The 14393-nt window shown below is 41.3% G+C and overlaps 1 protein-coding gene across 4 annotated transcripts in view; it reads left to right on the top strand.

Moving 5' to 3' along the window:
- traf2a (Tnf receptor-associated factor 2a) overlaps positions 1-14393 on the top strand; it is a 28024-nt gene that overhangs the window by 3736 nt on the left and 9895 nt on the right. For all 4 annotated transcript variants that reach the window (XR_009651446.1, XR_009651445.1, XR_009651447.1 and 1 more), the window contains 5 exons: positions 8912-9010; positions 11280-11441; positions 11581-11655; positions 11739-11813; positions 13162-13683. Coding sequence is in view for 1 of the 4 variants with exons in the window: in XM_060907378.1 (XP_060763361.1) it covers positions 8912-9010; positions 11280-11441; positions 11581-11655; positions 11739-11813; positions 13162-13683 (933 nt within the window). In the remaining 3 variants the exon portion in view is untranslated. The remainder of the gene's footprint in view (positions 1-8911; positions 9011-11279; positions 11442-11580; positions 11656-11738; positions 11814-13161; positions 13684-14393) is intronic.

Raw genomic sequence — 14393 nt, 5'->3', positions numbered from 1 at the left:
AGCGTTAAGTTCAAAAGTAGTCATGGAGGCTTTCCATGCTGTTATTCTTTTTAATGTCATCAAAGCTATATGTTTTTTCCAGTTTTTACTGTTTTCACAATTGTGCGATTACTATGCTGTTGTACAAGTAATTTATCAACGACGACGACAAAGGGCAAGGCGGCTACGGAGGATAGCGCTGATGAGCGCACATCATGTTGTGACAGTTCTGGCTCTTCATGAGGACTCCCTAAAGTGAATGACGCATGAAATGGAATGACGAATGACAGGTAGTAAATTTGAACAATAAATGGTCCCTTGTCATTCAGATTCTTACAAATGGAATAACGATTGAAATCTTTAGTTTTAGACCTCCCTAGGATAAGATAAGTGGGTGCTTGGTGGGATATCAGCTTTTACAAATGGAATGACAGGGTTTCTATATGTATTGACTTACTTTGAGCTAATGTTGTCAGTGATATCACCTTTTACAAATGGAATGATAAGGTTTCTAGGTGGAATGACATACTTTGAGGCAATGTTATCAGTGATATCAAATTAACAAATGGAATGACATTGTTTCTAGGGTTAGGGTATAGGTGATATCACTGATAACATTGCCTCAAAGTATGTCATTCCACCTAAAAACACTGTCGTTCCATTTGTAAAAGGGGATATCACTGATAACATTAGCTTAAAGTATGTCATTCCACCTGGAAACGCTGTCATTCCATTTGTAAAAGGTGATATCACTGATAACATAACCTAAAAGTATGTCATTCCACTTAGAAACAATGTCATTCCATTTCATGAGCTGAAAGCATGTCATTCCACCTACATTTCAATTGTTATTCCATTTATAAGAATCTGAATGACAAGGGACCATTTATTGTTCAAATCACTAGCTGTCATTCGTCATTCCATTTCATGCGTCATTCACTTTAGGGAGTCCCCTCTTCATGCAAGACGGAGGAGGTATGTGTCGGGATATTCGCCTTATCCATCGTAATAGATGAATTTCTTTTTTGCGTCGCTAGTACCGCCACTTTTTGAAATAATGTCCCTGATTTTAATGTAGGTCTGACGGAGTTTCTTCACTTTTAGCTGACATTGTTCTGGGGAGCGCGTGAACCCCTTCTCCTTCATTTTCTCACTGAATACAGCAAACACGTCAGCATTTTTGTGTGTTCTCTCCAAAAGTTCAGATATGTGGACATCTGCCCATATATCCACAAGGGTGCGCGTTTCTTCCTCGGCCCACGTTTGCCCCTACTCATTTTTTGTACTCTGTAGTCTAGCCTACCACCGGTCTGAATGACTGAACGACTGTTGTAAGGTTCCCTTGACAACCGAAACAGTGTTTGCACTTTGCGGTGGAGTGTCAAGACTCTGTTTCCCATAATGCTCGACAAACGACGGAAGCTCCCGAGGTACAAAAAAGCAAAACTGTCAGATTAGGTCCGGTCTGCTTTCACACCTCCAAAAGGTCCGCACCAGGGTTCCTTTGGTCCGGACCGAGTCTGACCTTGCAGCTCGGTCTCGGTCCGCTTGTTTGGTCCAGACCAGAGTTCGGTGGTTTGTATTCAGACCAACCCAAAATGTCCAGACCAAGGAAAATTTGGTTCGTTTGGTCCGGACCAAACAACGTAGGTGTGAATACGCCCTTAGATGCAATTTCCTGCATTCCAATCAATTTTAGGGTGAATAATGGCAAATCCCATCTGATTCATAGCCCTCAAATTTTTATGTAAACTACAGTGGCAAGATTGAGAATGGATTATTTTTATGCAAGTCACTCAGGTTTGGTGAAATCAACATCGCAATTTTGTAGGGTTAAAGATTATGATTGTGGGGGAAAAAAGAGTAAGGTCAAAGCATTCATAGTATTTATTATAATTCATGTATTAGCTCTTAATTGGCTAGAACACACAGTATTTATATTTATTTAAAACATTGTGGAGTTAACAAACCACTGAAATTAAACTTAAGGTGCTGAGTACCAAAAAGCACATTTGTAGGTTCTCAAAGAACAAATAGGCAACATAACCAGCAACGTTATAAAACGTTTTAAAGCATTCATAGTATTTATTATAATTCATGTATTAGGTCTTAATTGGGGCGGCACGGTGGTGTAGTGGTTAGCGCTGTCGCCTCACAGCAAGAAGGTCTGAGTTCGAGCCCCGTGGCCGGCGAGGGCCTTTCTGTGCGGAGTTTGCATGTTCTTCCAGTGTCCGCGTGGGTTTCCTCCGGGTGCGCCGGTTTCCCCCACAGTCCAAAGACATGCAGGTTAGGTTAACTGGTGACTCTAAATTGACCGTAGGTGTGAATGTGAGTGTGAATGGTTGTCTGTGTCTATGTGTCAGCCCTGTGATGACCTGGCGACTTGTCCAGGGTGTACCCCGCCTTTCGCCCGTAGTCAGCTGGGATAGGCTCCAGCTTGCCTGCGACCCTGTAGAACAGGATAAAGCAGCTAGAGATAATGAGATGAGCTCTTAATTGGCTAGAACACCATATTTGTATTTATTAAAAACATTGTGGAGTAACAAACCACTGAAATTAAACTTAAGGTAGATATAGTAGATGTGCATTTGCACGGTCTTCCATATCCTAACAAGTTAAGTTGTGAGCAGCTGGTCTACCGGACAGACTCGTGTTTCCGAGTCCCAGCCAGGGCCAGGGGGCCAGGGCACTAGGCACGCGCCAGGAAGATCATCAAAGGATAGAGCGCAACGCGTTCTAGAACACAACGCCTCGCGGTGCAGAGTTTGCATTGCATGCCAAAATACATCGAACCATAGACTCTTTATTGTAGATTACTAGTGTGCAGCACAGATCTGCAGTTTCCCTACAAAACGTTATTCTAGAACTCTGCTCTTCCAGTCTGGCAAGTCGATATTATATAATTCCGCTCATCGTCTCTAAAAGGAGGACAAATGTGCGTCCGGCTTGATGCTGCGCCGGACGCCGGACAAGACATTGAAAAGACGGACGGGCCGGCCTAAAGCCGGATGTCTGGCCACCCTAATTTCAGGGCTCGAAATTCATATTTTTTTTTCACCAGCCAGCCGGACTACACTACCGTTCAAAAGTTTGGGGTCACCCAGACAATTTTGTGTTTTCCATGAAAAGTCACACTTTTATTTACCACCATAAGTTGTAAAATGAATAGAAAATATAGTCAAGAAATTTTTCTGGCCATTTTGAGCATTTAATCGACCCCACAAATGTGATGCTCCAGAAACTCAATCTGCTCAAAGGAAGGTCAGTTTTATAGCTTCTCTAAAGAGCTCAACTGTTTTCAGCTGTGCTAACATGATTGTACAAGGGTTTTCTAATCATCCATTAGCCTTCTGAGGCAATGAGCAAACACATTGTACCGTTAGAACACTGGAGTGAGAGTTGCTGGAAATGGGCCTCTATACACCTATGGAGATATTGCACCAAAAACCAGACATTTGCAGCTAGAATAGTCATTTACCACATTAGCAATGTATAGAGTGGATTTCTGATTAGTTTAAAGTGATCTTCATTGAAAAGAACAGTGCTTTTCTTTCAAAAATAAGGACATTTCAAAGTGACTCCAAACTTTTGAACGGTAGTGTAGTTCCCTTCCAAAGTAACTCGCCAAACAGAAAATCAACTCGCCAAAATTTGTTCATGTACGAATTTTACTTCTGTCAAAAATAACACAGAGTAGTTACCATTGTTCATGACTAATGTGCATTTATTTCAAGACTTGAGTATTTTGATAGTGTTTTTTTTTTTTTTTTGCACACTTTCTGTTCTACGTCCTCCTTGCGATATCCAAAAAAATGCCGGATGACTGACCCCTTACTAGTTCTTTTAGGAACAAATTCGTCCGCTTCCATTTTTAATTTGTCACTGAAATTGACAGCTTACACGGTAGCCTGTGCAGCACCAGCGATTGCACGAACTGCGTCAGCGCTGTAAACCAAAACTAGAAAATCTTCCCGTAAGTTCCTTTCAGCACCTAGATGTCGCCCGGGATTGGTTGGCGAGCGCATGACGTTATTGTTTCTTTTTTACCCTTAGGCAGCCTCTCATGTTACTGCCTGAGGAACAGGGAGAAAACTACCGGAAAATGTTTTAAACAAACGCAAGTCGGCAGATGACCATAAAATACTCGATAGTTACGATATAATAATTATATGTATCTCACACAGAATTTTCGGAGATATATCAAGTATATTCGATATATCGCACAGCCCTAGTCTGAATCTTTGCTTCATATATATTTTTTATTTTCAACTAGCCAGCCGGGCTGGCTAGTGACAGGAATTGCCTGCCAAATGACAAATTAAGTCACCTCGGGTGACCGGACCACCGCGAATTTCGAGCCCTGTGGGTTTTTTTTTTTCGCAATCCAAATCCTGCGCTCTGATTGGCTGGCGAGTGGGTCTGTATCCTACAGTACAGACCTCGGTTATGGACCTCTGGCAACTCGGTCATTCACAACAACAACAAACATGGTAGCATTTTTTTGTCAACATTTATTTATTTTTTTATAATAAGGTTTATTGATAAAATTAACAAAAATCTTATACATTTTTGCCAGCATTTCTCAGCATAATAGCATTAATTTTACATCATGGATAGCGATAACGACAGTCTTTACAGCGAAAGCGAGTTTTACTACCCTGAGGAAGACAAAATTAAAGAAAACATTTCGGGAGAAAGCTAAAAACCTGTAACTGTTGCTAACGCCGAGCAAAAACATGGTTGAATTCTCATCTCATTCTCTGTAGCCGCTTTATCCTGTTCTACAGGGTCGCAGGCAAGCTGGAGCCTATCCCAGCTGACTACGGGCGAAAGGCGGGGTACACCCTGGACAAGTCGCCAGGTCATCACAGGGCTGACACATAGACACAGACAATGGTTGAATCCTGAATGACTCCTATTTGTATAAATAGGGGACTACATAGGCGGCAAAATGTAGTTTTTTTTTTTTTTTTTCCTGCCATGGAAGTGCACTTGTATACCGAGGAGGAAGCCATTTGCATTACAGCCGTGAATGAGGATTCAAAATAGCATTAATTTTACATCATGGATAGCGATAATAACAGCCTTCATAGCGAAAGTGAGTTTTACTACCCTGAGGAAGACAAAATTAAAGAAAACATTTCAGGAGAAAGCTAAAAACCTCTAACTTGATAACGCTGAGCAAAAACATGGCTGAAGCCTGAATGACTCAATTTTGTATAAATAGAGGACTACATAGGTGGCAAAATGTAGTTTTTTTTTTTTTTTCCCCTGTCATGGAAGTGCACTTGTATACCGAGGAGGAAGCAATTTGCATTACAGCCGTGAATGAGGATTCAAAATGGCAGCTCAGCTTGGTTTTCCCTTTCGGGCGCTCTCGTTTTCTGTTAGAATTTGGTAAAGAAAAAAATGTATATTATTTACCAGCTTGCGGTCAGTCTGTATGGTGAAATACCGTGACCTTGGCCTTAAATACTGACCTCAGTCACGGTATTTCATGATACGGACCTCCCAGCTGGTAAATAACATGTATATGTAATTTTCCCCGACACCCAATTGTTTTTGTTTAGTGGACCGAAAGCTACTGAATTCAAATCAGACTTCCAAGTTTTTTTCCATAGAACAATTAATGAATTTAGGGCCATGTGGACCTAATTTTCTCAGCTATTATTTCTTACTTAACCGTGATGCAATACAAGATACTACGTCATGCATTACGTGGTGGGCTTTCCCTGTTTGCGCAAGGCTTTATGGGATACAAATTTGAAACAGGAGAAGGAAACGGAGGACGCGAATGAAACGTGAAGGACCGACTACAGTAACGGAAAGCGAGAAGAAAAGACGTTATGTTCTATACGAAGGAAAGGAAACGCAGGACCAAACTAATAAATATCGGCTATCAGTGAGCACCTTGGTGTGATCAGCTTTTCATTTAGCGACAGAATGATGGAACTGTCAGGGCACGGTCAAAGGTAAACCTGTAGATGGCAGTAATGTAACACTGTGGATGCCAACTGCTGTAAAACCCAAAAGAAGAAGAAAAAGGTGGCAAACCTGCGCATGCGCACACACACACGGACTTCCTCTGTCTGCTTGACTGCGCAAAGCGAGTGATTTCATGCACATTATTTGCTTTAATCCCCTCAAATTATATCTTCCCAGCCACAGAATGGCCTGTTTTTTAAGATATTACAGAAATGAATATATCACAATGACCAAATTTCAGAGGGAAATAAATTTCACCGGTTTTATGAAATCGAAAGGCCGTCTACTTTTAAGATAGTGTTGATGGCTGTGCATGGATTTATTATAAAACAAAATGTGTAATATACATAAAATGTGTATTACATAATGCGTACTGTACATCTTAAAAAAAATAATAATAAAATTTAGTAATCAGGCTTTTCCAGGTTATTAAAATCAGTATAAATGCATGCTTTAAAAAATAAATTGGGATGATTATTATTATTATTCCCCTGGCATAGAATGTGGGGGGGATATAGCTATCGCTTTGTCCGTCTGTCCGTCCATCTGTCTGGCTGGCTGTAAACATTTTAGTTTCCGGAGCATAACTCAAAAAATATTAGGAATTTTTTTCATGAAATCTGACAGTTAAGTGACTAGAGGAGTTGTGCCATTTTGGGATTTCTGTAATTTTTCCCCCCCGTATTTCCATGGCAACCAGTTCAACTTAGGAAAATTTGGAGTGGGATTTCATGGGGGGGGGGATATGCCATCTCCTGATGACTCTTGTTTATGCTACTACAACTATAATAATAAAAACTCCTAAGAAAAATATCGAAACCACTGACATATTTTTAGAGTTTTATAATATTTGTAATAATTCACATTGCCAGTCAACAGCTTCTGCTTAAATGTTGTTATAAAATCAAAATAGTTGTCTGTAAATAAATTTATTTCAAAAATAAATTCTATTTAAAAACTCCAATAAAAAAAGAAATATTGAATTTAAAAAAAAAAATCTAATAAAACTCCACAGCTAAACATGTAAGGGATCTTAAACTCAAGTCAAATACATTCATCTCATCTCATCTCATTATCTCTAGCCGCTTTATCCTTCTACAGGGTCGCAGGCAAGCTGGAGCCTATCCCAGCTGACTACGGGCGAAAGGCGGGGTACACCCTGGACAAGTCGTCAGGTCATCACAGGGCTGACACATAGACACAGACAACCATTCACACTCACATTCACACCTACGGTCAATTTAGAGTCACCAGTTAACCTAACCTGCATGTCTTTGGACTGTGGGGGAAACCGGAGCACCCGGAGGAAACCCACGCGGACACGGGGAGAACATGCAAACTCCGCACAGAAAGGCCCTCGCCGGCCACGGGGCTCGAACCCAGGACCTTCTTGCTGTGAGGCGACAGCGCTAACCACTACACCACCGTGCCGCCGTGTTTATTATTATTATTATTATTATTGTTATTATTATTATTATTACACTCATAATTCTGGAACATCAGCCAACGTGTTCTCAGCATGTGTGGGAAGATCATCTTGAAAAAGCCTTGCAGGCAGCTCCTTCATCATGCTGCTTGATAAAACGCCAAGAATACAAAAACACGACTTCTTTCAAGAGTCTCAACTATGAAAGTTTTGGGTTGTTTAAAGGAAATGCTTCAGCTTTTTTTTTTTTTAACCGTCACTGTTTATCTGCCATGTTTGTATTGTACTTGTGATTACCAAACAGGAAATTTGACACGTGTCTCCGTACTGAGGAAAGAACAGAAAACCTGTTTACTTAAAGCTCATTGCTGTGAAAGTCTAACTACAGCTGTTGAGGCAGTTAATAAAAGTTTTTTTCAAGAAAGAAAAAGCAGCAATTCCTTTTTATTTATTTATTTTTTATTTCAGTACAATTCCAGTATTGGAGATCTTGGTTTTGTCCTAAAGAAAACATATTTGTTTAAAGATATTATCATAGAGCACACAGCAACCAAGCAAATCTTCTGGGGAGGGGAGGGGTACAATGGCAGCATGTTTCAACATAACTTCTGTCCGGTGTTTACGTCAGGGTATTGGTTCAGAAATCCAGCGTGATACCAGTGTAGAAGTTCACGCTAGCATCGGCACACGTTAATATCTCAGTTACTCAATGTTATCTTGGTACATCTGTAATTTGTAGAACACGTTAATGAATTCCTCAGCCTTTCTAAAATTAATATTCCTTTTCAGATGGAGAAATTGCTAGTTATTTGTTTTTGAAAGTTGAATAAAAGTGTAAGAATAGTTTTGATAAGACTTTCTCATATCTGTCTGATCCTATGACCAGATTTCATACAGTATCATAGAAGTTTATAATTTGAACAATAGTTGAACAAACTATTTGCATATTTGAAATGTTTATTGACTGAATTCAGCCACTCCCCTTTTTTTTTTAAAGTTTGGAGTAAACAGGCTTTCTGTTTGTACGGCGGATAGAAATTAGATGGAAACTAGAAGGGCACTCGGTAGAGTGTATACCTCCACCAAGCCACATGTTTATCACCATCAAAATCAAATCACTTGAACCTAGGATAATACTAAAGCTGTACACCAAATTTCATCCATATCCGTTCACTGCTTTTTGAGTTATGTTGAGGACCAACCCAAAAACCAAACCCTGGCTCCACATCTGGATTTGCATCAAAATCTAATCAATTGTTCCTTGGCCCATGGTTCACCTTTCCTCAAAATTTCATCAAAACCCATTCACTTCTTTTTGAGTTAGGTTGGAAGCAAAGAAAGAAATGGATGCAAAAACATAACCTCTTCCAACAAAGTTGTTGGAGGTAATAAATGCTGACGTGTTCCTTTAATATTGACACCTTCACTAGATTTAAAAGTACAACTAAACAGAACAAGATTGCAAAGCTGTGTGATCTTAATGAGACTTTGCAATCTCATGATGTCTGTAATATCCTACAGGCTTTTCCTGACAATGCTGCTAAAAGAGAAGTCGAAGCCCTCGAAGCTGTTTGTATCAATGAAGGTTGCAGCTGGACAGGCACCATCAAAGAATATGAGGTGCGTTGAAGTCATCCAGTCTGTGAGTACTGGTGAGGTTTTCATCAATCCGTCAAGCGAATTTGAACAAGACGAAATGGAAGTATTAGATATTTGAAAAAGTGGAATAAGGATGAGGCAAGGTTTCAGTCATTTAAGCAGTGTTTTTAAAAGAGTGTGAGGATGGCTGACCTGAGCGCGCACAGCAGGATCAGGGCATGCGGTCATTAAAAAAAGTGAGCGCAAGGTGTCATGAAAGATATTTGTGATCATGACTGCATCTCATGAGCACCTCATCTCAGCGAGCACTGAGCCCTGAAACACGCGTACCTCCTTTCCTCTCACTCACCGGAGTCTACGCTGGTCTCACGAGTCAAGTTCATTTTTGACACTTGAAGCAGAAAATGTTTAAAGGAATACGCCACCCCCAAGTGAAATTGAGTCAGTCCCTGCAGTCCCTAGAGTTGGATGAGTGAGCCAAAGCATTTTGTAGCCGACCCAGCCATTGTCCTGATCTGGAAACGTCCCGGTTAGCTTAGCTTAGCGTAGTCGCTGTAATCCGGCGTGTCCAGATAGCATTGTCGTTGCAAAAGTGAATCAAATAACTCACGATTTTTTATAATTATTTCTCATGACCTGTACATTCACATCGAGCACACATATCAGTGCAAATTAACACGAAGGGATTTACTAGACCAATTTATATCTGGAACTATTTTCGGCCACAGCACAGGCAAAGCACCGCTGCAGGCGCAAAGACACCACGCAGCACCTGAAAACCCTGGTTTCCCTGGTAACACTGGTGTATTGACGGAAGTTGTGGTGCTGCGTGGTGTCTTTGCGCCTGCAGCGGTGCTTTGCCTGCGCTGTGGCCGAAAATAGTTCCAGATATAAATTGGTCTAGTAAATCCCTCCGTGTTAATTAGCATTGATATGTGTACTCTGTGAATGTACAGGTCATGAGAAATAATTATAAAAAATCTTGAGTTATTTGATTCACTTTTGCAACGACAATGCTATCTGGACACGCCGGATTACAGCGACTACGCTAAGCTAAGCTAACCGGGACGTTTCCAGATCAGGACAATGGCTGGGTCGGCTACAAAACGCTTTGGCTCAATCATCCAACTCTAGGGACTGCAGGGACTGACTCAATTTCACTTGGGGGTGGCGTATTCCTTTAAACGGCAACATTTATTGAAATCGGTGTTTACTCAATGTGATGTTTGCAGGAAGATAATCAAGGCAAGATGAATGAAAACAGTCAATTAAAAAAAATTGCTAAAGTATGTTGTAAGCAGGTTAAATTTTTTTTTCCCATTTATTTATTTATTTTTTATGGCCAGGTTACCTGCCCAAACTGATAATCACACCATCAGTTTTTCTTTGGCTAATCAGACACAAGGTACGCCACCACACTTGCCGGAGCAGTTGGGGGTTATGTGCCTCTCTTAAGGGCACTTCAGCCAGTCCTGCTGGTCCAGGGAATCGAACCAGCAACCTTTTGGTCCCAGAGCTGTTTCTCTAACCATTAGGTCATGGCTTCCCCAAAATTAATTAATTAATTAATTACTAGATTTCAGCCACGGTGACATCTGATGGGTTTTTCCCCAGACTGCCACACATGTACACTTTAGCAATTTTAACGAGATCATTTTCCAGAAATGTGCAGTATGTCGGTGAACAATCTTTCCATAGTGATGCAACATCATTTCACGTGCTATCCTGCTGACATTTTGGAAATTCGCTTCACATTTGCACAACATTTGGGTGGAAGGTTCAGATGAATGTCATTCATATGTGTTTGTACACTTATTCTGTTTTTTTTTCTCTTTCTGTTTCTTTCTTTCTTTCTTTCTCTCTCTCTCTCTCTCTTTTTCTTTCTCTTTCTTTCTTTTCTGTTTCTTTCTCTCTCTCTCTTTCTCTTTCTTTCTCTTTCTTTCTTTTCTGTTTCTTTCTTTCTCTCTTTCTTTCTTTTCTGTTTCTTTCTTTCTCTCTTTCTTTCTTTCTGTTTCTTTCTCTCTTTCTTTCTTTCTTTCTTTCTTTCTTTCTTTCTTTCTTTCTTTTTCTTTCTCTCTTTCTTTCTCTCTTTCTTTCTTTCTTTCTCTCTTTCTTTCTCTCTTTCTTTCTTTCTTTCTTTCTTTCTCTCTTTTTCTTTCTTTCTTTCTTTCTCTCTTTTTCTTTCTTTCTTTCTTTCTTTCTTTCTTTCTTTCTTTCTTTCTTTCTCTCTTTTTCTTTCTCTCTTTTTCTTTCTTTCTCTTTCTTTCTTTCTTTCTTTCTTTCTCCCAAGGCCACCCATGAGGGACGGTGTGATTTTATGATCATCCCGTGTCCCTCCTGCAAAGAGCTCTTGAGAGCCAACGAACTAGAACGTCACAACGAGCGGGAATGCCCCGAGAGGACTCTGAACTGCAAATACTGCAAAGAACCTTTTCATTTTAAAAACATTAAGGTGAAATGTAGTGTTTTTTTTTTTTTCTTTTTTTTTTTAAATGCGATAATTATTAAAATGTGGGCATGGTTGTGGAACAAAGCCAAAAGGTTGACATGTGGCGATGGGGGGGAAAAAAATGCTGTGCTTTGATCTTTAGGCGCATGATGAGATTTGTCCAAAATACCCAATGATTTGTGAAGGCTGTGCGAAGAAGAAAATTCCTAGAGAGAAGGTGAGTGAATTTTTATTATTATTACTCCAACAACCTGCTGAACTGATATGATGTTCATGCTTTTTCTATCTTTTCTGTCCAAGTACGTGGATCACATTAAGCTGTGTACCAAATTCCGCACCCCATGCAGATTTCACGTTGTGGGCTGCGACATGTCTGTGAGTACCCGTCTATCAACTTTACAAGCTTTTCCACCTTAAAGGAACAGTCCACCGTACTTCCATAATGAAATATGCTCTTATCTGAATTGAGACGAGCTGCTCCGTACCTCTCCGAGCTTTGCGCGACCTCCCAGTCAGTCAGACGCAGTCAGACGCGCTGTCACTCCTGTTAGCAATGTAGCTAGGCTCAGTATGGCCAATGGTATTTTTTGGGGCTGTAGTTAGATGCGACCAAACTCTTCCGCGTTTTTCCTGTTTACATAGGTTTATATGACCAGTGATATGAAACAAGTTCAGTTGCACAAATTGAAACGTAGCGATTTTCTATGCTATGGAAAGTCCGCACTATAATGTCAGGCGTACTAACACCTTCTGCGCGCTTCGGCAGCGCATTGATATCTGAGCTCCGTATCAATGCGCTGTTAAAGCGCGCAGAAGGTGTTAGTACGCCTGTCATTATAGTGCGGACTTTCCATAGCATAGAAAATCGCTACGTTTCAATTTGTGTAACTGAACTTGTTTCATATCACTGGTCATATAAACCTATGTAAACAGGAAAAACGCGGAAGAGTTTGGTCGCATCTAACTACAGCCCCCAAAAATACCATTGGCCATACTGAGCCTAGCTACATTGCTAACAGGAGTGACAGCGCGTCTGACTGACTGGGAGGTTGCGCAAAGCTCGGAGAGGTACGGAGCAGCTCGTCTCAATTCAGATAAGAGCATATTTCATTATGGAAGTACGGTGGACTGTTCCTTTAAATGCTGTCAATTCCACAGCCATCCATGGTCGAGAGCAACATTGGCTGTGCTTTCTGGTTGAGAGGGATGGCGTACTCCACCCTATCTCCCCTGTCGATAACTGTGACATTCGCAAATCATAGCCTTCTGTCAGCTCACGTATGTGGAAGAGGGCAGACAGCGCTTTCTGCTGATTGTGCAGCATGAGCTGGCTTCGTGTGTTTTGGAGGAAGCACGTTATCAGCCTTCACCCTGCTCTGTTGTTAGCTGTCATATGATGGCAAGAGCCGGCTCATGTGTGGGAACTGAATTGTGTGTGTGTGTGGGGGGGGGAGATACATAGAAGTGTTTTTTCAGGAATTATGGAATTAAGTCACTAATTTCCAGACATGGCAATTAAAATATTAAGTATTAAAAGTAAATAAAGACCCAAGACATTTATCCTGCCTGATATTTTCTGTTTTCATGGTGTAGTAAATGCTTAGCAAGAAAATTAACAGCCTGGAATGTTTGAAACCCTGGAAACAGTCTTGCATATTTTTTTCCTCTCCAAAGAAAAAGGAAAAAAAAAACCCTAACTCAACTCGCGCTCACTCACTTCCAGGTAGAGAAGGAGAAGATCCACGAGCACGAGCGGGCGTGCTCGTACGAGCACCTGAATCTGCTGCTGCACTTTATCATGGGTATCAAGGTGAGCGTGGAGAGCCTGCAGCCGCAGGGCCTGGAGCTGGCCAGCCACAAGCTGGAGGAGCTGCAGCAGTCTCTGTGTGAGCTGGAAGTCAAGCTGGGCCAGCTGAGCGCTGGGGCTCCCGTGCAGGGGCCCTGCGTGCCGTGTGTGCCCGCGCCTAATCCTCCACCTCCTGCACCACCCGCACCCACCCTGGCCACCTCGTTCACCCCACTGCCCAGCGCCGTCGGCGCCGCCCTCGAGCTGCAGCTGCACAGCGAGAAGACCAAGGTGGCCGAGCTGAGCCGTCGCTGCCAGGAGCTCGAGCTGAAGGCCAGCACCTTCGAGAACATCGTGTGCGTGCTGAATCGTGAGATGGAGCGCTCAGCCACCACCATGGAGGCTTATAACCGCCAGCATCGGCTCGACCAGGACAAGATCGAGATCCTCAACAACAAGGTGCTTCAAATAAAGATGTTAAAATCAAGGGTACAAATGAATAGTTGATGGATATAAGTAATTACATGCTCTGATTAGCTAATCTACTACTAGGATATCAGCTCGTATACCATGAGTAGTGAAAAACAAAATGGCGGAGCATGTTACTGAACCAACCGAGGACAAAATAAAAACTCTACTTGAAAACAGAACCCCAAAAAATGTAAGGAAAGTATTTGATATTCAGAATGCATCCCCCCCCCCCAAGAATGATTGATTATTATAGCATTTTTCACAAATTGCTATTGTCATTTTGCCAGTTTGTTTACATTCTTCATCTTTAAACATTCAATTTATTTATTTACTTATTTTAAGACTGGTTCAAAATGTTGACGTTTGAAAATTACAGAACTAAAATGTCCAAGGAAGAATGAAATAAATGTCTAAAGTAGGAATGTTAACCGATGACCGTTTGACCGGTGGTTGACTGAATCAACGTCAACCGGTTAATTTTTTTTTGGTTGTCGGTGAAAAAAAAAAAAAATCAATCGTTTTGAAGCTGCCGATTTTGGAGCGGAGAACCTGGAATTCTGTGTTGTAAACGCTTGGGCCATGCCATGCGGTGTTAGGACGAAAGCTGACAAATCAGAAACACCCATTCAGTCATGTCCCGCCCTCCCGCCCCAGTTAAAGACAGCTGACAAATCAGAAACACCCATTCAGTCATGTCC

This window comes from Neoarius graeffei, chromosome 24, assembly GCF_027579695.1.
Source record: "Neoarius graeffei isolate fNeoGra1 chromosome 24, fNeoGra1.pri, whole genome shotgun sequence".
Classification (NCBI taxonomy): Eukaryota; Metazoa; Chordata; class Actinopteri; order Siluriformes; family Ariidae; genus Neoarius; species Neoarius graeffei.
Note: the sequence above shows the minus strand (reverse complement) of the source record. Positions and strands in the feature narration are given on the sequence as shown.